Raw genomic sequence first — 27,017 nt, forward strand, 5'->3', positions numbered from 1 at the left:
TTATTATGCATTAAATATTAAAGTTAAGGTTCTAAATTTGTTCCCAGAAGAGGACACCTCCCTAGCTCCTTTCCAACCTATTTAAGCTTAATATATGTGAAACTAGGTCTGCCTCTATACCACCTGTCATTTGCTGCAGAGGAAAATGCTTAAGATTGATTTACAAAGTCTCAAAGAGTCAACCAACATGATCTGCACAATTAAGTGAAATGAGAGAAAGGGAGGACAGCTCTCATTTGAGATGTCACTTGCTAAATTTTTTAAAACCATCCTTGATGTTAATTTCAGACTCAGAGCACTTTTGCCGAATCATTATACTTTGAACTTCAGTGCATTTTCCTTATTTAACAACTCATCTTCCTTTCTTTCTTTATTGCAGGAGTTCTCAAAGTCCCAACTCTCCCATGAAGCCTTCCTAAGTGAAATCACACCTAACATTCAGTTTTCTATATATCAGATGCTATTATAAGTCCTTCACAAGTATTAATTCATAATCCTTATGAGATCCTTATAAGCAAAGTGTTATTATTGCTATTTTGCAAATGAGGAGCCGAAGTATAGAGAGATTTTATAATTTGTCAAAGATTACAAAGCTTTGGGATTTGAAGCCAGGAAATACAGCTAGGGAGCCCACATTCTTAACCACTTTGCAATACTGCTCCTCAATAAAAGAGCATTTGTGAATTTTCTTTTCCCAACTCCTTTTTAAAAGGGTCTCTCATCCCTAATCATCAAAAAATGTGAGCAATTCAGACCTCTAGTTATATTTAAGACTCTACTTTACTCACTTATTTATTCAATTGTTTATGTATCCTAAATGTTTTTAACATAATCAGTACTATCCTGAATTGCAAACTTTCAAAAGGCTATGACTTGTTATTACTTAGTAAAAGTATACCATGCATAATACATTTTTACGATACTAGCTTGAAGGAGTATTTTTATTAATACCTAAGAAAATTAAGAAGTAATGTGACTATATACAAAATAACAATAGAGGGTAGATAAGGTAACAGATAAATACTGGAATAGCAGCAAGTTAAATAAAGAAGGCAGGAGTATTCATAGTGTAAACATGGACCTACATAAACCAGAAGACAATGAAACCCCCACATATGTCATCACCCACATAAACTTTTACTTCTCTTGCTAACCATATATATCCTGCTCCAGGTAAGACTATACCTAAACCCTACAAACAACAAATGCCTACCTTATTTTTAAAGTTATTTGGCAGTGATTTTAGAAGTTCCTAAACTATCAGATTTTTTTAAATTAAATTTTTAAATTGAATTTTTGTACATAGAGACTTTAACCTACCTAGTACTTCTGTCACAAGAATATGCACACAACTCGATACGTTCCATTTTCTCTGGAACTGAAGAACTCATGATTATGGGCACTGAAACAAAACGTTGATAGTGTTCCAACATTCTTGTTATTTTTTCTTTGCTTATCCCATGAATATTACGCCTAAAAATTCCAGGGGAAAAAAAGGGTAGAAGGAACATTGGTAATTAAGTTTTTAAAAAATCGGCTCATATAATGTTAAGAGAAACAATGATACATTTCTGATACATAAAAATATCAAAACTGGTTTATTATGACACAATATAAACTATTTGATTCTAAGTTTCATTTTATTCAGAATGTCCTAAATTACCATTTTCTTAATCATGCCATACAATCTTTTCCAAACATCCTTCATCAACTTGGAAAAAACCAGCAGATCTTAATAACTTTAAAAGAAGTTACTCTCAAGCTCTGCCAAAAAAATCTCAGACGAATATGACCATCATTTCAATTGATTAATTATTAACTAGTGACTAAAAAAATTCCACTACAGAGGCTTCCAGTTATGCCAGTACAGCAGACTAGATGTGCCAAAGGACACTCCTATTACAATAAAACTGGATCCCATACGAATTAAAGCAGACACACACTTTAACACATTTTAAGTTCAAGTAAAGAAAAAAATTCCTAGTATTTGAAGTCTCTGGATGTCCAAATATGAAGTTCGTTATATTTGTGCTTTCATTCATGGTAGCTTATTCCTTTGTTTTTGTTTATGAGCTCACACTTAGTTGAATCTAATATATGGGAATCCTTAGGCCTTAAACTGGGGGTGCTTTCATTCATACAGCATCTGAATTTGCATCTGCCAGGAGGCAAGATGGTATGCTTTAATCCTTCAAGGGTCTTGTCTTAATGAAAACATCCAGTTGAAACTCTCCTATCTCAGGCTGGATCCAACGTTTAGTGTCTGGATCCTGGGGCTAATATTAGCATTTGCCACCTGGGGAAATCTGGCTTTCATATTTAAATACCTCAGTCTTATCTGGTTTCAGACGACAGAGAAGCAAAGAGATAGAAAATATGAAAGAGAGGTTAAGAGACATAGACATAGAGGACAGAGCAAAAAGGTCTAGAATACATCTAATCCAAGTCCCAGAAACAGAAGAGAGAGTACGTGGGACAGAAGCAATTTAAAGAAAAATGGCTGAGAATGTTCCAGAACTGATGAAAGACATCAATCTCCTAATCTCACAAATCCAAAAAATCTTAAGCAAGATAAATAAGAAATCTACAACTAGAAACACAGTACTGATATTGTCATTCACCAAAGATAGAGATGATATTAAAAGCAACTAGAAATTTTAAAAAACTAATCATCTACAAAGAAACCAACTATTAGAATTACACCTGACAACAATCATAATGGAAGTCAGAAGACAAATGTCTTCATCAATAACAGAAACTGTCAATCTAGAATATATACACTCAGCAAAAGTATCTTATAAGAATGAGGACAGGGCTTCCCTGGTGGCGCAGTGGTTGAGAATCTGCCTGCCAATGCAGGGGACACGGGTTCGGGCCCTGGTCTGGGAGGATCCCACATGCCGCGGAGCTACTAGGCCCGTGAGCCACGATTACTGAGCCTGCGTGTCTGGAGCCCGTGCTCCGCAACAAGAGAGGCCGCGACAGTGAGAGGCCCGCGCACCGCGATGAAGAGTGGCCCCCACTTGCCGCAACTAGAGAAAGCCCTCGCACAGAAACGAAGACCCAACATAGCAATCAATCAATCAATCAATCAATCTTAAAAAAAAAAAAAAAGAAAAAAGAAAAAAGAATGAGGACAATAAAAGGATTTTCAGATTTAAGAAAAAAAAAAAAAAAGGAAGAGGTTGACATGAAACTGGCCTACAATGTAAAGAAAATCCTAAAAGATGAATGTCAGGCAGAAGGAAATTCTCAGATGAAAGACCTATAATGAAAGGAAAATTAAGCACAAAGCACTACACAAAGCACAAATAACTACACGAGTGAAAACAAACACCATCTGTACATTCCGGACAATCATAGCATGTAAGTTGGAAGGGAGGTAAGTATCAGAGTTAACAGTCTGTTTGAACAGAGTTCAAACAGAGTTTGAAAGTCCTTGTATTTGTGAAGAGGAAAGCTAGGAAAATGGTTTAATTTTAAAGTCTGCATGATAAAACATTTAATGTAACCACTAAAAGAGTTTAAAAAGTGTATATAATCTCCAAATTAGTAGAGAAGGAAAAAACGAATAAGAAAATTTGCATTCAATTAAAAAAATCCAAAAAAGGCAAGACAGGAGGAAAAAAACAAATATATAATTTTCTGTGATAGGAGAAAAACAATCACAGAAAAGGTTAGGTAAATAAAAAGTACAGAGAGAGACAGCAAGAAACAAGACCAATTATATGAATACCCAAAATAACTGTAAAAGAACTAAGCTTATCAATTAAAAGCCAAAGATAGAGTGAATTTTTTAAAATCCAGCCACACTGGTTATAGAGATACACCTAAACACAAAGATACTGAAAGGTTGAAAGGAAAAGTATAGAAAAAGAAATAACACTCAAATACTAACTAAAAGAACTGGTATAGTTCTATTTATATTAGACAAATTTGATTTTATAACAAAAATTAATATTAATCAAAGAAAATTACTAGACAAGGATAAAAGGTTCAATTAGAGTGATATAAAAATCTTAAGCTTATATGCACTTCAAAAAATATCCTCAGTATATTTAAAGCGAAAATGGGCAGAATTATAAGGAAAAACTGACATAATCAACATAATAGAGGGAGATATCAACACCTCTCCCATAGTACATTTTCTCATCCCTCTCTTAAACATTAATCCATCAAGCAAAATTTTCTGAAAAGTAAAGCTACAGATGCGAGCAAAAGAATAAGCATGATTTAATGATATATTAATATACTATAACTGTTATACATTCTTATCAAGCAAATATGAACATTTATAAAAAATTGACAATGAACTAGTAAAACACATCTTTAAAAATATCAGAAAATTAGTATCATACAAACCGCACAATCTTACCTACTGCAGTAAAGTTGAAAACCAATTTTTTTGAAAAGATAAATTTTAAAACCATCTGTTCAAAAATTTAAAACATAGTTCTTAGCAACCCAAGGGTGAAAGAATTAAAGTAACAGTAACGAAAACTAGAAAATAAATGATAAAAAGAAGATATTATATATTAAAATTCTAGGAGCATCTAACATGATACTTAGGGAAATTTATAGCATTAAATGCTCATAAGAGAAAATGACCTAGGGCTTCCCTGGTGGCTCAGTGGTTAAGAATCCACCTGCCAATGCAAGGGACACAGGTTCAAGCCCTGGTCCAGGAAGATCCCACATGCCGTGGAGCGACTAAGCCCATGCACTACAATGACTGAGCCTGTGCTCTAGAGCCCAAGAGCCACAACTACTGAGCCCACATTCCACAACTACTGAAGCCCATGCGCCTAGAGCCCGTGCTCCCCAACAAGAGAAGCCACTGCAATGAGAAGCCCGCGCACTGCAACGAAGACCCAATGCAGCCAAAAAAAAAAAAAAAAAAGAATAAACAAAGCAAAATAGATTTTTTTTTAAAGCAAAGAAAGTAGAATAAAAGAAGCAGAAATGAATGAAACATAAAACAAACTTATAATAGAAAGATCAACAAAGCAGAAAGATGTCTATTTGAAAAGGCTAATAAAAAATCTGATCTCAGGCTTCCCTGGTGGCACAGCGGTTAAGAATCCGCCTGGCAATGCAGGGGACACGGGTTCGAGCCCTGGTCTGGGAAGATCCCACATGCCACGGAGCAGCTAAGCCCGTGCGCCACAACTACAGAGCCTGTGCTCTAGAGCCCGCAAGCCACAACTATTGAGCCCTCGTGCCACAACTACTGAAGCCCGTGCGCCTAGAGCCCATGCTCTGCAACAAGAGAAACCACGACAATGAGAAGTCCGCGCACCACAATGAAGAGTAGCCCCCACTTGCCGCAACTAGATAAAGCCCGCACACAGCAACGAAGACCCAACACAGCCAAAACTAAAAACAAATAAATAAATAAATTTATTTTTTAAAAAATCTGATCTCTGCTAAGAATAATCAAGAAAAAAAAAGAAGATACACATAAACACATTAGGATTGAAAAGTACAGATGCAGCAGAGATGTAAATGGTAGGGGAATACTGTAAGAGTTTTAATAAAAAGTTTTTTGTTCTATTTATTTATTTATTTATTTATTTAATTTATTTTTTGGCTGCGTTGGGTCTTCGTTGCTGTGAGTGGGCTTTCTCTAGTTTAAATTACCATGAAGAAAATACCCTGACCAAAATTAATTTAGGGCTATCTCTAAGGGAATACAGAGTACAAAACAAAATACGTTGTATGTCCATGTCCTGAGGTAACATTTTTATCCAAGTCAAACAATGAAAGAAAAAAGTATAACCTTGGGGGGAAAGCAGAGTGGGTAGTGAAAAACCTGGACAGCTGAACATTTGCTACCTTTTCCATTTATACCTCCTCACTTCCTTCCAGCATTGTGAGTCACTAGGCAGCTACAACAATTTGTTCCTGCCAGTAGCACACGGTTCAGGTTTGCCAAATCCTAGAATCTCTTCTAGTTTCAGATATTGACATTATATTATTAATAAGTAATAAAGTACTGACTATATAAGACAATTGGAATTTTTCTGACTGTTAATTAACAATTTAGGAACAAAAAGTCAAATTCTTCACAAACTGAAAAAAGAAAGTCTATAGGCAATACAAAATTTGTTATCAATTCTTAAGGGGCAAAGCCACAAATCTAATACATTTTGTTTCGTTCATTATTTACAAGGGGAAAAAAATCTAGATGGACTTTCTATCACTCTCATGAAATTAAAAACATGTTAGATAAACTCCAAGTTTTACCTTGCAAGTTCCTTTGGTTTGAATTTCCACCATGTATCCGGTTCCCGGAAAAGGACTTTATATTTATGTTTTTGAGACTACACACAAAAAAGACAAATGCATTTTAAAATAATTACTTCCATGAAATTTAATTCGTTGTTTCCAAATTCACAGCATGTTAAAACTGAAAGAACCTAAAAGATGACCTAATCCTGATGAGTGTGTCACCTGGTAAAATGCACAGTCTCTTTGATCCAGCAATGAACTTCCAGAAATTTATGCTATTGATAAAAACTTACATCAGAGTGCAGAAGTATACATACAGCAGGATAGCCAGTTAGCCATTATTTGTAACAGCAAAAGAATACAAACAACTTAGTGTCTATTAACATGGAACTGGCTAAAGAAATGAAGATACAGCCATACAGTGAAAATATATACAATGGTTTTAAAAATACTATATTTGTTAATGAGAAAATGTTCTTAATATAAATTGTTAAGAAAGTAAGATACAGAATTTTCACTTGAATAAAAAAGGATTAGTCACACATCTGTATATGTATAGAAACTTCTGGAAAGATTCTCAAAAATACTATGAAAAGCATCTACCTCAAGGGGATAGGACTTTAGGCATTCTTTTTTATGGTTTGAATACCTATCATATACATGCATGACTCTTGTAAGTTTAAAACCATTTTAAATGACAGCTCATTCTATTTTTCAAAACTCTAATATGGCTGTAATCTAAAAGCCAAGCCCTATACTTGTGCACTAGATCCATCTTCTCTATCTCAAGGGTAACTGAGTTCAGCAACTCTCCCCTCTGAGGCATGATTAATTTTTCTCTCCCTGCTGAATCAATCTCATCACATTCAGTTATTTCTCCCACCTTACTCTAACCCCTCATCCCCTGACAGCTATCTCCCCACTTTCCTACTCCCATTGCAGGAAAACGTCTCAAATAATAACTATATTCTGTCTCCAATTCCTCCCCTTCTAGCCTCTCAAACCCACTCCAACTGGCTCCTCCATTGAAACTGGGCATGGAAACCATGAATTACTTCCACATTGAAAAATGCTACGGTTAATTCTCACTCTCTTGCCTCTCAGCAGCATTTGTCACAGTTCATCACTCTCGTCTTACACTTTTTTCATTACTATTGCTTTTCCTACTCCTCCAGCTGGGTGGGTGTTCTCAGTTTTTTTTGTTAGTCCTTCCCTTTCACCCAGACCTCTTCTCACAGTGGAATGGCCCAGACTTAGTCCTTGGTCTTCTACTCTTGATCCACACTCACTTCCTCAGAAATTATCATGCCATTCCTTGGCTTTAAATATCATGCATTAGGTAATGACTCTCAAATATATATTGTTAGCCCAGAATTCTCTCCTGAACTCCAAACCCACAGATCCAATTACCTATTAAACAAACTTAACACAGTCAAACCTAAACTTCTGAAATTCTTTACCTCACACCCACCACAAAACTATTCTACCTGGGGACTTCCCTGGCAGTCCAGTGGTTAAGACTCTGCGGTTCGATCCCTAGTCAGGGAACTAAGATCCCGCATGCTGTGCAGTGTGACAAAAAAACCCAACAAAACTATTCTACCTGAACTGAACCCTCTCCATCTCAACTGATGACAACCTCCAGTTACACAAGCCAAAAACCAACCTTGATGTCATACTTAATGCCTCTCTTTCTTTCATATCCACATCAATACAACAAGAAATTCAGTTGGCTCTACTTTAAAAATATACCCAGAATCTAATCTCTACACAGTATCACCTTTACTGCTACCATGTTGGTCTGAACCATGTGATCTTTTACTTTATTTACCACTACAGCCCTCTAACTAGTCTCCCTGTTTCCATTCTTTCCCACTCCTAAGTCTATTCTCAATGCTGCACTACAGTGATCCTTTTAATAGTCAGATCATGTCACTACTCTGCTCAAAACCCTGTTATGAACTGAATGATTGTGTCCCCTCAAATCCCATATGTGGAAACTGCCATCCCACCATGTGACTGTGTTTGGAGATAGGACCTTTATAGAAGTAATTAGGGTTAAATGAAGTCAAAAGGTTAGGGCCCTAATCTGTTGAGATTAGTGCCCTCATAAGAAGAGACACCGGAGAACTTGCTCTCTCCACCATGTGAGAACACAGCAAGAAAATGGCAACCTGCAAGGGAGGAAGAGAACTCTCACCAGAAACTGACCCTGCTGGACCTTGATCTGGGACGTCTAGCCTCCAGAACTGGGAGAAAATTAATTTCCTCTTGTTTAAGCTACCCAGTCTACGGCATTTTTTTATGGCAGCCTGAGCAGACTAATGTATCTTCCATGTCACACAAGGTAAAATCCAAAGTCCTCACAGTGATCTATGTATGAGCCCTTACATAATCTGCCCTACCATCTCCCCAACCACCATTACATCTCTGACCTCACCTCCCACTATTGATCCTCTCAGCTTTATGACAAGATGCCAAGAGTGGTCATTGTTATTTTCTGTCATTCTGACAGAAAAGTCCAAAAATCAACCCAGACACCAAGGTAGGTAGTGACATAACACCCTGTAATGAGCTTACTCACTTCCATCTCCTCACCTCAGCACCAAATTTCATACAAATGATTCAAGGCCTGGCAATAGCCCAGGTCTCTAATTACCTAAAGGGGTATCATACAGCTGTTAGGATCAAATTAATTTTAAATGCACGCATACACAAAGAGAAAAAGAGAGACTATGAATTTAAAGACTTTTTCAACTCCCATATCAATAGGCAAACCTTAATAATATGTTACATTGCTTAAGAGGATTCTGACTTAGGTCAACCTCTATGATAGCCCACAAGGAACAATATTGCTTTGCCATATATATACATACATACACACACACATACACACACACACACACACACACACACACACACACGTTTTGCCAATTGCCACTAAGCATACTTGACTGCTCCCTATTTATCTCTTACTACTTTAGCTACTTTTGTAAATGACAGTCAAGATGGTAATAGACTGTTCTCTCTACTCTATTCCACATTCCCCTACAGCTTTCATTATCTTACTACCAAAAGAAGCAAAAACTGATCCTCTTCTCTACAGTAATTCCTACATCTACTTCTTTATGAAGACAAAAGCATTTGGCATCTATGATAAGCAGGAGTCCTTTATACTTCTAAGTAGAGTTGGGAAGAGTCAAGGAATCAATACTGGAAAAATAGCTTCATATTTTCAATTATTATATAATAAAAAAGGGGAAAGAAAACATTACAGAAGGCTGAAGCCTAAACAAAAATCAGAAACACATAATTCAAGGACTTCTTTGTTTTCTACTTGGGAAAATAAAGTGTTTTTTTTCCTATTTTCATAGGAAAATAAAGAACTTTCTAAGATGAGAGCAGGAAGCTAAGAAAAACCTACAGAGGAGTCAAGTAAGGTTAAGGGGGAAGCAGGTCCCAGTCGTGAATGTATTAGTCTAGAAACTAGGAACTCCTAAGGCCAGAAAGCAAACTGAATTTCAGCTCCCAATGCACTAAAATCAAGTCTTTGTTCCCTCTACTGCCCTGCACAGAAGTAAAATCTCACTTGTTCAAAGGACACAATTTTCTTCAGAAAAGTAAAGAATCACACCTTGTACTTCAAAACAGTACAAGTGCACTGGGCACAGCAATGGGGGTATAAGTTGGATGTGTTAAGGACATAAATCAGCAAGTACAATATTCACTAACTAAAGAAACGTACTGAGCTTCAATGTGCCAGACATGCTAATCTTGAGGGAATAAAACAAACAATACCCATACTCACAAAAGCTTCACTCATCAATTTACTCAATGAATATATATTAATTATATGCCAAGCATAGTGCTATACTCTGGAGATTCAATGATGAAAAAAATGATAGGCTTACCCTCAAGAAAAATAGATGGCTTAGAGCCAAATTCAGCCCAACAGCCAGTATTTGTACAGCCTAGGAGCTAAGAATAGTTTTTGTGTGTGTGTGTGTGTGTGTGCTTATCTTTAAAAGGTTGTTAAAAGAGAATATGCAACAGAAACTGTGGCCTGCAAAACCTAAAATATTTACTATCTGGTGCTTTCTAGAAAAAAGTTAGCCAACCCATGGCCTACTGATAAAAACAGTGTGCTTAATACTATGACAGAAGTAAGCCAGGGTGCCAGGAAAGCAGAAAGAGTGCCCAATTCAGCTTTTTAGTAAGTGAATGACAGCTAACTTCCTGAAAAAGCTGACATCAAAGCTGGACAAAAAAGGAATCCAGCAAATTTGGAGAACTGAAAATAGCTGAGTGTACAGAATTCTGAATTTCTCAGAGTAGCAAAATTTCAAAAGAATTTGGGGACTAAGAAAGAACCAGCAAATTTCGATTCTGCCAAGTAAAAGCAATAAGAAAATGGTTGTGTGTGTGTGTATACACACACATACATACATATAAATACACACAAACATAAAATTATAATTTAATACCACTATCTTTTCATAAAAGACATCAAAAAACAAAAACAATCTCAGAATTTAAAAACTGAATCTCAAAATTTGAAAATTGAATAAATTTAGTTTTATGGAAAAACTATTCCTATTTTTCTCATTTTGCTAAAGACCAGAGAAAGTTCAGTTACATACAGTCCAAGGACTGTTTGCTTGAGATTCACTTGTATAATTAACATCCCCCAATAATTTCAAACCCACTATTAGACTTATGACAATTCATGGTACAAACCAAAGCAACATATGGCTTCATTTCCCATGCCTGTAGATTTGTATTATCTATTATTATAGGAGATACCTTCTTTTCAAATGCTTCTTTTGCTGAAATACAAACAGAAAATGAGAAATCACTTTTAGTAACAATATTAAGGATTATCTTGATATTTTAAAAATCTGATCTTGTTTTCATAATTTGAAAATCATAGATATGTGCTAATTTTATTCACAACTCTACTTCTAAATACTACTTTTGAATATATAAAAAATTAAAATATAGGGAAATGTTGAATAATAAACACTAAATAAATACTAAAATTATAATCAGAGAAATTAAATAAAAACTGTCTGATTTTAGTTTGATGTGCGTGTTACATGTATAAATAGCATAAATGGGGAAAAAAGCTATCATTAAAAACAATATCATATCATGCTAAAAGCAACATGGTATCCCAGATAAGATTCTGGATACCATGAATCCAGAATCTGGATTCTGGAACAGAAAAGGACTTTAGTAGAAAAACTAAAATCCAAGTAAAATCTGGAGTTTAGTTAATAGTAATGTACCAATGTTAATTTCTTAGTCTTGACAAATGTACCATAGTTATATAAAATGTTAACATTAGGGTCAAATGGATGAGGGGTATAGAGAAACTCAATACTGCCTTTGCAAACCTTTCCATAAATCTAAAATTATTCCAAAATAAAGTCTAAAAACAAAAAATATAGGCAAACACACATACACATGACAAAAAACAAGATGTCTTGATTTGAAATAAACAATTATTATATGCCTTGTGCAAGAGATTTTCATATAAAACTGCCTTTTTTCCCAAGGAATTAGACCATTCAGGGAATTAATGATGAGCCACAATAAATAAGCCTTACAAGGAAAATATTTGGAAATTTTAAAAGTTCTATATACTCTCTTATAACTCAATAATAAAAAGACAAATAATTCAATTTAAAAATGGCAAAAGATTTGAATAGAAAGCTCTCCAAAGGAGATAAACAAGTAGCCAACAAGCACACAAAAAGATGCTCAACATCATCAGCCATCAGGAAAATGAAAATCAAAACCACAACAAGATACCACTTCACACCCACCAGGATAGCTATAATCAAAAAGATAGATAATAACATGTGTTAGTAAAGATATAGAGAAGTTGGAACCCTCATAAACTGCTGCTGGGAATGTAAAATAGTGCAGCTGCTTTGGAAAACAGCTTGGCAGTTACTAAAAAGGTTAGACATAGACAGGTATGTTCATAGCAACATTATTCATAATAGCCAAAAAGTGGAAACAACCCAAATGTCCAGCAACTAATGAATGGATAAACAAAATGTGGCAGATCCATATAATGGAATATTATTCAGCCATAAAAAAGAATAAAGTACTGATCCTTTCTACAACATGGATGAACCTTGAAAACGTTACGCTAAATGAAAGAAAGCCATTCACAATGACCACATATTATATGATTCTACTTGTATGAAATGTTCAGAAGAGACAAACCTATAGAAATAGAAAGTAAAGTAGTAGTTGCCTGAGGCTGGGAGAGAGTTGGGGAGAAATGAGGAGTGACTGCTAATGGGTATGAGGTCTTTTTGGAGTGATAAAAATGTTCTAAAATTGACTGTGGTGATGGTTGTACAACACTGAATATGCTAAAAACTATTTGATTCTTATCTCATTCAATAAAGCTTTTTAAAAAAAGAGTTCTGCCAATTAATTTCATATCATCATTGCTGCAGTTGTTGTCATAGAAAGGGCACACTGAACTACGGCTAAGCACCTTTCATTCTCATTTAACCTTTACAAGAATCCTGGGGGTTTAGTATTATTAAGCCCTTTTACAGATGAAGACACTGGGTCCTGGAGAATATAAATAACTTGCACAAGATCACACAGCTAGTAACTGGCAAATCCAAGATCGCTCTTCATCACATCACACTGTTTATTTTTGTGTTGGTATTCCTGAGTTTTCACTTTAGTATTTAGTTCAAGAATGAATATAGAAAAATGTAACAATGTCTAAAGATGACAAACTCAAGAGTAGCCTTCACAGTGCATTTATCGTAAAAGAAACGCTAAGTAAAATATTGTCTATATGTCTTTTTTTTTTTTTGTCTATATGTCTTAATAAGAATTTCCCATATAAAACTCTATCCATAACTAAACATTTCATAATAAAACCATCTTCAGTGAATAGATAGTTGCACTAATAAAGAATTAAGGTTTTACCTATGATCTCCCTGCAGATTCAGTTTGAGGAGAGTCATTTTTACACTCACACTATCCTCTATAAAAATTAAGCCAATCTAGGCAAGACTAGTGATTAACAATGCAAATTCTATTTTAGGAAACAGGAACCAGAGCCAGAAAACTGTAACCATCTTGAGCTATTCAGAGACCAGTACAGAAAATCTGACTTACTTCTGACAAGATACCCACTGACTAAATAAAACTTAAACATGTTATGCAATGTTCTAAGCTATTCTACAAAACTTAACTCATTTAATTCTCATAACAACTCTATGAGACTACCTCTTTCACTTCTATGTAACATTAGAATTGTTATAGTTATAATTTAACCTATATTATATATAGTTATAATTTAGAATTAAAGATAATTATAACTTTTAAAAGTTATACGTCTCTCAAAATACAAACACGAAGTGGATTTTTTTCTTTATATTCCTCTTAATATTACACATCATCTGATGTCTATTCTTACCACGATTCTGGTTCCATTCATGTGCTTCTCCTAAGTATTTTACATCAAACTGGTATTGTCCATTTATGTAAAAATAGTCATCAGTACTAAGAATGACTCCACTTGGATTATCCTCTTGCAAAGTCCTGTGAATGATAAATGTAATTATTTTCATTAATTTTTCTTCTATTTAAATTCTCTCCTAATTTTTGTAAGGTCATAATCTGAACTAAAAATTCAAGTATTGGACTTCCCTGGTGGCTCAGTGGTTAAGAATCTGCCTGCCAATGCAGGGGCCACGGGTCTGATCCCTGGTCCAGGAATATCCCACATGCCTCAGAGCAACTAAGCCCGTGTTCCACAACTACTGAGCCTGTGCTCTAGAACCCGCGCACCATGACTACTGAATCCTGCGCGCCTAGAGCCCATGCTCCACAACAAAGAGAAGCCGCTGCAATGAGAAGCCTGTGCACCGCAGTGAAGAGTAGCCCCCACTCGCCGCAACCAGAGAAAGCTCGCGTGAGGCAAAGAAGACGCAACACAGCCAAAAATAAACAAATAAATTAATTTTTTTAAAAACCAACTTAAAAATTCAAATATTATTATTTAAAAGAATGAAAATATTTTATTATTCAAACAAATCACACTAGAGGGACTTCCCTGGTGGTCCAGTGGTTGAGAATACGCCTTCCAGTGCATAGGATGCAGGTTTGATCTCTGGTCAGAGAACTTGGATCCCACATGCCGAGGGGCAACTAAGCCTGCGCGCTGCAACTACTGAGCCCGTGTGCTCTGGAGCCCATGCGCCACAACTAGAGAGAAGCCCGCGCACCGCAGCAAAGAGCCCGCGTGCCACAACAAAAGATCCTGTGTGCCACAACTAAGACACGACGCAGCCAAAAACAGAATAAATAAATAAATAAAATATATATTAAAAAAAAATCACACTAGAAATCCTCTAAGCAGAAGTTTGACTCCCAGGAATACAGACCTGAGGCAAGGCTACTTTGCTTTATATACTATAAAGGTTTGAAAATTAACACATTTTAATTATCAAGAAAACCAGACAACTGAAAATGCTTCAGAACTCTTATCAGTCACAGGCAATCCCCTCATCTGGTCACTTGATACACACTGATCTACCTTACCCACTCTAAGTGGAAGGTCACTTCCCATTAGGTGAGTACCTTGATATTCAACCGATCTTCAAAAGTAGATGAAGCTCTTTGTATACTGCCATAAATTTAGTGAGTATGCCAAGAACATCCAAAAATATAATGTTAATAGACTATTAATTTAATCTGTTAAATTATACTAAGTTAAGATAGTTTTGTGGGGCTTTTCTGACATCTCTTTCTTTTGGCCATGCTGCGCAGGTTGCAGGGGATCTTAGTTCCCCAATCAGGGATCAAAGGTGTGTCCCCTGCGGTGGAAGCGCAGAGTCTCAACTACTGGACCACCAGGGAAGTCCCCCATCTCTCTTTCTTGACTCTGGAATTTATCTTCTATATAATTGAGATACATGCAAAAACTAAGCAAACAGAATCCACAGAGACATAACAATGCTACCCTCTTAACCATTTGTAAAATATCACCATTTATCCTCTCCTAAAACATGTATAAATATTTCTAAAGTTAAAATATACTTTTAAATTAATTTTTATTGGAGTATAGTTGATTTACAACGTTGTGTTAGTTTCAGGTGTACAGCAAAGTGAATCAGTTATACATATATCCACTCTTTCTTAGGTTCTTTTCCCATATTAAAATATACCTTTTGAATTTAATTTTTATTAGCATCTACTAAGTGCCAGGCACTGTTTTAAGCACTGAGCATACACCAGTGAATAAAAACAACAAACATTCTTGCACTCATGGAGCTTACATTCTGGTGAATGCTCACCTGATCCCACTTTCTAAGACTCCTGCATTTATCCTCTTCTCTTTTATCTCCAAGTCTTCCCTTCTGACACTTTACTTCCTCTTTTCCCTTTAAACATGTATACATTTCAGCTATCTTTTAAAATCTTAACCACACTTTAAGGACCCCTTTTTCAACTATTACCCAACTTCTCTCCTTCCCTTAACTGCTTTAGTATAAATGCTTTTTTTAAGGTCTTAAGGTCTTCCACGTTCCCAGCGCAACAAAATTGTTTTTCAAGATATCCATTCATGACCTTCTTTCCAATAAATCCAAAAGCTGTTTTTCATCTTTCATTTTCCTTGGGCTTGCACACTAGCTTAATACTGTGGACTGTTCTCTCTGAGAAAACTCAGCTTCTATGTCTCTGTACTTCCCAGTTATTTCTCTCTATTCATTCAAAAATTATTAGTAAGCTCTGACTTTGTGACAAGCGCTTCTTTCTCTTCACAATCTCTAACTGTAGCTGCCTCTGGCTCTAAGACCTCTGAAACCTAGTTCTTCAAACAAATGTCACAGCACTATTACCTTCTAAGGTACAACCTTTTGTTCCAATCTTTCACAAAATGCAATATCATAACTGACTGTAATGTCTATAATATTAAATTAAAATGTTTTTTATTCTTGTGGTCATTAAATCAATGAGAAAGCCGATGTCTACAGAAGAATATACTTATAAGTGTATGAGTAGAATATGTGGATATTTATTGGAAAATAAATCCACACTAAGAAAGGACGTTAAAAAAACAACTGAAAATGAGCTCATCAAGGCATACAGGCATACTCACTAATGCTAGATACACCCAGGATCAAATAGAAAAGACCCAGCTAAGAATAGAAGAGAGCAAAGAGTTAAAATTTGGAAGGAAAAGGGGAAAACTGGCAAATAAAATATATTAGATGTAAATATTCTGGAATTTAAAGAAGGGGGGTAGGAGAAAACTTTGAAAACAGCACTCTTTAACAAGTGCCACTGAAAACACAACAAAGCTGCCTCTAACCTTGACTCTAGTCTCTCATACCAAGGCATCCACAACATTCCTTGATTACAAAAGGGACATAGATGGGTATTTGAGATAAAACAACTGAGAGTACATTTTGTAAGAAATAAATCACTGAGAATTTGAAGTTCTCTATCAGTGGTTCATCCCATGTTCTTTCTTCAAATCATACATTTCTAAAACCTTATTTAACAACATGCTACACTTCCAAATCTCCCACTACCAGTAGAATTCTTGTGTATAAGACTTCCTTGAATTCAAAATCAATTATGGCCCTTTATCTCTATAATCAAAGCTGAGTTCATCTTTCTCCCACTCAAGTTAGTTCTCTTCCACATGAACTTATTTGTTGATTTCACAAGTTCACAATCTTGGAATCACCTTTAATTTTTTCCTCTATTCTGTCTCTCAAGATATTCTGAGATGAAAGAATTCAATAAAAACTTCTAGAGAAAACAGTGCTTATTAGCTACAAAGTTAAAAAAAAATTAGTAAACATCTCTATGAACTAAAAGTATTTCACATATTCATGCTGTTATAAATATTCAAGTTCATGCATTACACTCTTTCTTTAAACTCAATTAAACCTCATACCTTGCCAAAAAAGATTTTCCTGATCCCGGAAGCCCTCTGAGAAGAACGAGAACTAGTCCAACATAAGATGATGTCTTCTTTCTTACAACCTGAGAAACTGGAGTTTCTTGTACCTGATAAGCACTTGTTCCCTCTTTATTTCTCCATCCCTTTGTTGGGGAAGTATGAGAAATAACCGGGGGTGGAAATGTATAGTTGACAGGTCTCCAGTGTGCAGCTGTGGTTACAACAGGAGCTACAAAGCCATGGTTTCCTTGGAAGAGGTCAAAAGCAGGAATCATTGGATTCCACATTGGTGGAGGGGGAGGAGGAGGCAGCAGTAGAGGGAGAGGGGTAAGTACTGGGCAGTAATTCACATCCTTCCCCTTTGGTGGCAGCTCAGTATGTTTGTGTGACTGGAAATTGAATTCTTCAGAAGGTACAAAAACATCAGGGACAGAAGATTTCTGATCTCCACCTGTACCTAGTAAACCAAGCCCCAGATTTTGCACAGTAAGGTTTAAAGGAGCCTGAAGTTCGTTGGCATCCAAATCTACAGGGGCTTGAGAGAACTGAGTCTCAACACACGCAGATTCTAAAAGCTCTTTCTGAATTTGGTTACTACAATCCACCATAGTGTCATTTGCTACATTTAAAGAACTACTGAGAAGAGAATCTTCCAATGCCAATGTGTTATCCTTTGTAAAACTTTTGGACTCATTTGAAAGTGAATGTGACGTTAAGGAATTTGAACTCAATGTAGAGGCAGAACTCTCTACATTTTCACTGTTCAAATCCATATTTTGGGTAGAAAGAATAGGAGTTGTACTACTTGAATCTGGATTTATAAATGCACTGGGGTTACTAAAATTATTAACATCTCGCAAAGGCAAAAATGAGTATGCATGGTCATCAGGAGAAGAGTTCAATTTCTCAAAAGCATTCTGTATTAAGGAATCTAAGTCTTCAGTTAGCTGCATGTCCAAAAATGAATCCATTTTTGAATCTTCACTCTCTTCTTCAGGAGGACACTTTTCCATTATTTCACATCCCACTGCATTTACTTGGTTCTCAGAAGCAACGAAGCTTTTTGAAGGCGATTCTTCTATTTTAGCATCAGTGGCTGATAATTCTAATAGACAATCCATGGCATTTTCAACTGTACAACAACAAGAACGACAACAAAATATATCTGTATGTATTGAAAACAGTAAAATATAATTTAATTAAAATCCACATAGAATTATACTAGAATTCACACTGAATGAAATACAGAGAAATTTATAAATATTCAAGTCATTTCTTAAATTAATATTTTACTAATATATCAGTCTGTATTAGTGAAAGGTTTAAATTATGAAGACATGCAATGTTGTCACTTTCAAACAGTAATAAACTAGGCTAATGAACTGCCATCAAGTAGATATTCTCTGATGAATTTATTGATTAAAAGTAAAAATATCTGTAATTATATACATTAGGGTTGTTTATAAAGATCCTAAAATCAGTTGATTTACTCAACAAATACTTACCTACTGCATGTCCTTTTAAGTATGAAGTATTTTAAGTACTCTCCTAGTAAATGTAATTTGTATATATGGTCCATGCTATGAATTTCACTTAATACAAAAAATACGTATGAGCATGTACTACGTATCAGACATACTTTGTACAAAGATGAATAAGACAGCTTTTAACTACACTCAAAGGATTTTTGCAGTCTAACTGAGGCAATTACAGATAATTACATTAGAAGACAATCACACTATAATATAATATAGGTTAAATAATGCACTCTTTTAATAATATACAAATGCCTTAACAGCCTTATAGGAGAGTAAGGAAAGATTTCACATAAGGTAATATGTGAACTGGGAGTCGAAGATCAAAAAGAAACTTGTCAGCCACAGAAGGGAAAGGCAAAGCCAGTCTTGAAAACACAAAGCATGTTTAAGGTATTAAGAGAAGTTTGTTGGAATGCGAGTACACAGTAGTATGGTGGTGGGTAAGAGGAGATAAAACTGGAAAGGGAAATTGGGAAGGGTCCTGTATTTCATGGTAAGAAATATCAATTTTATTTTCTAAGGGAACTTGAAGGGAAACTACCTGTCATAGCATTTGGGCTAGATGCTTTGTCATCTCACTGAATCTTCAAATTATACTATGAGGTACAGTATTCCTAGCAAATAGATGAAGGAAATGGAAGTTCAGAAAGTACATTAACTTAGCCCAAGTCACACAGATAGTAAGTGACAGAGCCGGGACTGGTATGTCTGACTCCAATGCTGAGCTCTTTCCCTTATAACATAAATACAGAGCCATTAGAATTGTTAAGCATCAGAAATTTGAGGCTTTTTTATATTATTTTTGTGTTTTATCTTGTTTTGTTTTATGGAAGATAAATGTGGAAACAGCACAGCACAGTAGGTAAAAGCTCTGGTCAGGAGTCAGAACGACATTTAAATCCCTACTTGCTGGCAATAACACTTTGAAAGAGTTACTTAACTTTCCTAAGCCTTGATTTTCTCATTTGCAATGTGTGGATAATAAAAGTACCTACCTCATAGTGTTGCTGTGAGGATTAAATGAGATAATCCATGAAAAAGGGCTGTGCGCAAGGACTGGCACCTAGTAAGCACCCAATTTATGTTCCCTTAAGAAGAAAAACAAAGAGGGATTGGAGGGGGCAAGCCTGACAGAGAGACCAGTTAGAAGACTATAGCAATACTACAAAAGCTAGAAGCCCTAAACATGGAAAAAAGAAAAAAGAAAAGAAAAAAAAGCAAATATAAGAGGTATTTCTAAGAAAAAAATCTATGTGATAGAAAAATCACAAAAGAAAAAAATCAACCAAAAAAATTAATGTGTATATAATGAAAAAAACAGTATTAAGTAAAAATAAGTAAAAGATCAAACTATATCTATATAACACAAAAGAAAAGTTCTTTCACAGAATGTTGAAAAGAATTAAAACAATGGTATAAAACAATGAAAAGCACATGAACAATTCACACAATACAAGAATTAATAAACAATCATACACAAACATGTTCAACATTTCTCTTTATCTTAAAAAAAACAGCATTAAGAAAAGGTAAAATCTTATTCCTAAAATCTTAAAATAATACCACTCAATGCTCAAAAGGCTGTGAGGAAACTCCTATATTTATACAGTGCTGGTGTCATTACAAATTGGCACACCCCCTTTTTTTTTTTTTTAATAAAGTAAATTTACTTTTTTAAATTAATTTTTTATTGGAGTATAGTTGATTTACAATGTTGTGTTAGTTCCTGCTGCACAGCAAAGTGAATCAGTTATACACACACATAAATCTACTCTTTTTTTAGATTCTATTCCTATGTAGGTCATTACAGAGTACTGAGAAGAGTTCCCTGTACAATACAGCAGATCCTTATTAGTTATCTGTTTTATATGTAGTAGTGTGAATATGCCGATCCCAATCTCCCAATTTATCCCACCCCACCCTTTCCCACACTGATACCATGTGGCACACCTCTTTAGTAGGCAATTTAGCAGTGTGTTTCCAAGAGCCAAAAACTGTCCTAACCCTGTGATAGAAGAAAATAAAACTCTGGGACTGAGAAAAACGCCAGAAGACAGAAAAGGTTATTTGTACCAAGGTGTTCTTTGCAATATTAATTATCCATGTAAAACTTAGTTATAATTAAATAAATTAGAGCACAACAACCCAATGGAATATTAGAAAGCTATTAAAAAGAAATACAAAGACTGCAGCCAACACTGAAAAAAATGCTTATGTTAGGTTAACTTTAAAAAGTAGAATATACAATTTCATCAATATTATTATTCAAACTACTCAAAACATCAGTATTTATGAACAAGGTGTAGAGAAGATCCTGGAAAAGAGAAATGTTTTTTGTTAGGATGTAAGGGTAATATATTTTCCTTGTAATTCTTCATTGCTATGTTAGTGTATGTGCAACAAATGAAGTTTAAACACATCAAAATTAGGAAATAAATGTTGAAGCCACAAGTAAAATTGCAAACACTATCATTTCTGAGCATCATGTGGACTGCTGAAAACTGGTTTTCTGTATACGTATCATAACAGGATAGATAAGATATGCTCACATCACAGACCATGGAATGTAAAAAAAATGGAAGTTTATCACATTACCAAAACTCCCTAAACCTAGAATAATTTTATCTTATACTAATCATGGCCAATAGCAATACTAAACATCAATATTTAATTTACTCATCAGTCAAATTTGATATGTATGTCTACAAACATACATCTAAACAATTTATTACAAGTCATTAATAACTTACTATACTGAAAACTTTATCAAAACAAACCAAAAAAACGAAAACTCAACCTTCACTGAAAAAGTCCTATGAGGTACATACTATTATTATTCTCCTTAGCAGATAAGAAAACTGAAACCAGAGAGGTTAAGTGACGGAGATGGAAATCCAACCTAGTTTTCTTGACTCCAAAGCCAATTTTTTGAAACCGCACTACTCTATTAGCCTCAATTCTTAATCAGCTCTCATTTCCACAATTATAATTACCTTTTCACTCAAAAAATATTTACTGAGATCCTACTGAGTCATTTGGTATTTGGGGGCTTGGAGACACAACAGTAAAACAAAAGTTTTTTAAATCCCTGTCTTAAAGGAGCTTACATTCTAGGTCAATGGTTCTCAACTGGGGATGATATTGCCCCCACGGGACATAAGATGATATATAGAGGCATTTTTAGTTGTCACAACTGGGGTAGCGGGAGGAATGTGCTACTGGCAGCTAGTGGGTACAGGCCAAAGATGCTGCTGAACATCCTACGATGCACAGGAAAGCCACGCACAACAAAGAATTATCCGGTCCAAAACGTCAATAGTGCCAACCTGTTCTAGAGGGAAGATAAAAAGAAATAAAACATAGAATATGATATCTACATATACATCTTACACTTAGAACTGTACATTTCTTGAAAGAAGAAGCTAAGCTTTATTCTTCTTCATATCCCTCGTAATACCCAACTTATACCTTGCCCGCAGCAGATATTCAAAAAATGATGAACAAAATAGAAATAAGGTAGTCATTTTCTATATTACTACTGGTCATGGCATAGTACATGAAATCTTCTTATAAGATGCAAAGGGTTCAAACTAAACTTTTTCTCACCTTTGAAATCACATTCAGAAAGCATCAAATACACTACATCAGGATCCAGATCAGAAAACATCTCTGAGATACTGGTGAAGAGTTCTTCCTGATCAACTTTTGTCTCACACATGGAAGGAAGAGTAGTGGTTGGCTCCTCATGACTAGCAACACTGGATACAACTTCCTTAGAGTTTGTAGTCTTCCGAAAAGGATTTCCCCCAAGATTTTTCCTTCTCCTTGGCATTCTGACTTCCAAAACTAAAATGTTTCCCTTCTCTTATTTAAGATGTTTGATATTTAAGTCATACCTCAAAGAAAATAGGGTTAAATATCTTGCACAATCCAGCAGTAATAGGACCTAAAATAGAAAGCAAGTTGAAACACTCAGACTATAGTTATATTTCCATGTCTAAAATCGGAATGACATCTTTATTTAAGAAAGTACCATCAACTCTGGTGGCAGCAAAGCCAAAAAGCAGTCAAACAATTTCTCTCTCCAAAATATTCAAGTTTTTCAGGATTGAACATGTTAAAAATTAAGATATTAACAAATGTAATATATTTTCAGAACAGTGAGTACACTGTTTTAGTACAATTATTTCATTAAAAAAAAACCAGTATTCATAATGAGAATGTCTACTGAACACCTATTTGGATGTCCAATAGGCATCATAAGCTTAACATGTCCAAAACTGAGCTCCTGATTACCTATTTCACACCTGTTCTTCCTAGTCTTTCCTATCTCAATTAATGCAACTCTACCCTTCCAACTGCTCAGGTCAAAAACCTTGGAATAATTCTTGACTCCTGTCCAACCCACATCCAATCAGTAAGCCAATTTTGTCAATGCAACCCTCAAAATGTATCCAGAATATGATCATTCCTCACCATTTCCACTGCTACCACAGCGGATTAGTATAAAAGTCTCCTCTAACTAATCTCCTTCCTTGCTTCTACCCTTGCCCCTTCAGTCATAACAACTAGAGTGACTCAGTTAAACCACAGGGTCAGATCATGCCTCTCTTCTGCTAAACTATCCACTAGCTTCCCATCTCATTCAGGATAAAAGCCAGAGCCCTTAAAAGGGCCTATAACGCAGACACTTTTTACTTCAGTGTTGTCATCCCTAATCCTCTTTCCCTTGCTCATGTCACTCCAGCCATACTTCGCCTCCTTCTTCTTCAAACATCAGCCATGCTCCCATCTCAGAACCTTTACATTTGGTCCCTTCTACCTAAACTAATATTATCCCAGGTATCTAAAAGATGTATTTCCTCCTATCATTACTCCTATCATTACTTAATTGTTACCTTCTCAGCAAGTCAGTCGCCCAACACCACTTATCCCTTTTTCCTTACTTGAATTTTCTCCCTAAGATTTACCTTCTAACATAGTGTATGTTTCATCCATTTGTTTTATTTATGTATTGTATTTACTACCCATATTCCAGTCAAATGTAAGCTCCACAAGGGCAGGGACTGATAGATCTGGAGAACTCTGACAATCTACTTGCTTTCTCCACTTGGATCTATTTAATAAACAATTCAAATGTAACACATCTAAAACCAAATGTCTGATATTTTCTCAAAAACCTGCTCTAACCATTTGGTCTGGCTACTGTCATCTTTCACCTGTATTCTTGTCTCCTAAATGGTCTCCCTGTTTCCACCCTTTGTCCCCTACAGTCTACTTTCAACACACCAGCCAGAATGATCTTCATACACCATATAAGTCAGAATGAATCAGGGTCTGCTTTAAATTCTCAAGTGGCTCTCCATATCACTCAGAGTAAAAGCTAAAGTTCTTACTATGGCCCGCCTCCCTTTTGGCCTTTAATATACTTTTTCCCAAGATATTTGCATTGCTAACTCTCTCACTCCTTCAAATCTTTGCCCAAGTGTCACATTCAATGATTTCTTCCTTGATTACCCAATTTAAAGTCATATCACCCACTTTCTCTGCCCCAATTTCCCTTTCCTGCTAACCACCCATTGCCCTTAACACCTTCTAACATACTATAAAATTTACCTTTTAATTAAATTTATTGTGTCATAGCTCTCTCCATCTTCCAGGACTGCAATGTCAATATGGCAGCCACCAGCCACATGAGCCTATTTAAATTTAAATTAATTAAAATTAAATAAAATTACATTTTTATATATTAATATCAGATAAAGTAGAGTTCAGAGCAAAAAAAAAAATCAGCAGAGATAGAGGACATTATATAATTATAAAGGATCAGTCTACCAAGAACACGTAGCAACTCTAAATGTGTATGCACCAAACAACAGAGCCACTAAATAAGTGAAGCAAAAACTGACAAAATTGAAAGGAGAAAGAGACAAGCTCACAATTATAGTTAGAGACTACAATACCCCTCTCTCAATAAGAGTAAATAGACAGGGCTTCCCTGGTGGCGCAGTGGTTGAGAATCTGCCTGCTAATGCAGGGGACACGGGTTCGAGCCCTGGCCTGGGAAGATCCCACATGCCGCAGAGCGGCTGGGCCCGTGAGCCACAACTGCTGAGCCTGCGCGTCTGGAGCCTGTGCTCCGCAACGAGAGAGGCCCGCGCATCGCGATGAAGAGTGGCCCCCGCTTGCCACAACTGGAGAAAGCCCTCGCACAGAAACGAAGACCCAACACAGCCAAAATCAATCAAACAATCAATCAATCAAACATACGCATCTGATTCAAGATCCTCATTAAAAAAAAAAAAAAAAAAAAAAAGAGTAAATAGACAGAAGATCAGCAAGGATACTGAAGAACTCAATAACACCATCCTTTAAGGATCTAATCAACATTTATAGAATACTACATTCAACAACAGCAGAATACATATCCTTTTCAAGTGCCCAAAGAACATATACCAAAATAGACCATATCCTAGGCTATAAAACAAACCTCAACAAACTTAAAAGAACTGAAATCATATAAAGTATGTTCTCTGACCACAATGTAATCAAACTAGAAATCAATAAAAAAAGATAACAGGAAAATCTCCAAACACTTGGAACATAAGCAATATACTAAATAATCCATGGGTCAAAGAGGAAGTCTCAAGGAAAATTTTAAAATACACGGAAATGAATAAAAATGAAAATATACGATATCAAAATTTGTAGGACACAGCTAAAGCAGCAATGGCAGAAATTTATAGCAAATTTATAACTAAATGCATACATTAGAAAAGAGGAAAAGTCTCAAATCAATAATCTAAGCCCCCATCACAAGAACCTAGAAAAAGAAGAGCAAAATAAACCCAAAGCCAGTAGGAAAAAGGGAATAATAAAGATCAGAGAAGAAATGAATAAAACTAAAAACAGAAAAACAATCACTACAGACCCTGCAGACATCAAAAGACTATAAGGGAATATTACAAACAAATGTACATGTGAAAGTTTGACATCTTCTATGAAATAGACTTATTTCTCAAAAACCACAAATTATCAAACTCACCCAACAGGAAATAGATAAAAGCTCTATGATTTTTAATGAAATTTAATTCACAATTTACAAATTCCCAAAAAAGAAATTCCAGGCCCAAATACCTTCAATGGAGAAGTTTACCAAACATTTTTAAGAAGAATTAACTAACCCTATATAATCTCTTCCAAAAATGGAAGAGGGAACCTTCTTAATTCACTTCATGAAGCCAGTATTGTTATCCTGACACCAAAATCAGACAAAGCCAGTTAAAAAAAAACAAAAACCTGCAAACCCATATACTTCCCGAATACAGACATAAAAATCCTTAACAAAATATTACAAATAGAATTCAGCAATTTATTTTAAAAGAATTATACACCATGATTAAGCGAGGTTTATTCCAGGGATACAAGGCTGGCTCAATGTTTAAAAATCAGTATCCCACCCATATTAACAGGCTAATGAAGAAAAACCACAATTGTATCAATGAATGAAGAAAAAAAGTGACAAAATTCAACACCCATTCATGATAAAAGGTACCCAAAAAATAGGAATATAAGAGAACTTCCTCAACTTGATTAAGAGCATCTACAAAAACTCTACAGATAACATTTTATTTAATAGTAAAATACTATATGCTTTCCTCCTAAGACTGAGAACAAAGCAAGGATGTCTACCCTCACCACTCTTATTAAAGATAATGCTGGAAGTTCTAGCCTGTGAAGTAAGAGAAGGTAAGGAAATAAAAGACATACCGATTCAAAAGGAAAAAATAAAACTGTCCCTATTTGTAGATGACATAGCTATCTATGTTGAAAATCCCAAAGAACTGACAAAATCTCCAACATATAAGTGAGTTCAGCAAAGCGCAGGATACAAGATAAACACACAAAAGCAACTGTATTTATATATTCTACCAATGAATACATGGGCACTGTAATTAAAAATACAATATGACTCACAAATGCTCCAAAAAATGAAATATTCTGATATAAATCTAACAAAACATATACAAGGCTTGTATGCTAAGAATACAAAATCATGACGAAAAATATCAAAAATGTAAATGAATGGATTCATGGGCTGTTAGACTCAATACAGTAAAGATGTCAATTCTCCCCAAATTGATATACAGGTTTAACTCAATTCCTATCAAAACACCAGCAAAGATTTTTTGTGGATATGGACAAGATTATTCATAAATTTAAATGGAAAGACAAAGGAACTAGAATAGTTAAAACAATTTTGAAAGAGAATAGAGTCAGAGGAATCA

General features: G+C 35.2%; 1 protein-coding gene across 6 annotated transcripts in view; it reads right to left on the reverse strand.

Annotated features, from left to right (window-relative positions):
• N4BP2 (NEDD4 binding protein 2) overlaps nucleotides 1-27,017 on the reverse strand; it is a 112,333-nt gene that overhangs the window by 59,537 nt on the left and 25,779 nt on the right. For 4 of the 6 annotated variants that reach the window (XR_009008359.1, XM_057546822.1, XM_057546820.1 and 1 more), the window contains exons 2-6: nucleotides 17,186-18,323; nucleotides 13,691-13,815; nucleotides 10,969-11,057; nucleotides 6,247-6,323; nucleotides 1,321-1,473 (exon numbers count right to left, since the gene is read on the reverse strand). Coding sequence is in view for 5 of the 6 variants with exons in the window: in XM_057546822.1 (XP_057402805.1) it covers nucleotides 1,321-1,473; nucleotides 6,247-6,323; nucleotides 10,969-11,057; nucleotides 13,691-13,815; nucleotides 17,186-18,323 (1,582 nt within the window). In the remaining variant the exon portion in view is untranslated. Of the gene's footprint in view, nucleotides 1-1,320; nucleotides 1,474-6,246; nucleotides 6,324-10,968; nucleotides 11,058-13,690; nucleotides 13,816-17,185; nucleotides 18,324-22,335; nucleotides 22,676-24,345; nucleotides 24,429-27,017 lie in introns of all 6 variants that reach the window. The other 2 variants (XM_057546823.1, XM_057546824.1) reach the window with 1 other exon arrangement.

Source organism: Balaenoptera acutorostrata, chromosome 5 (genome assembly GCF_949987535.1).
Source record: "Balaenoptera acutorostrata chromosome 5, mBalAcu1.1, whole genome shotgun sequence".
NCBI classification, from domain to species: Eukaryota; Metazoa; Chordata; class Mammalia; order Artiodactyla; family Balaenopteridae; genus Balaenoptera; species Balaenoptera acutorostrata.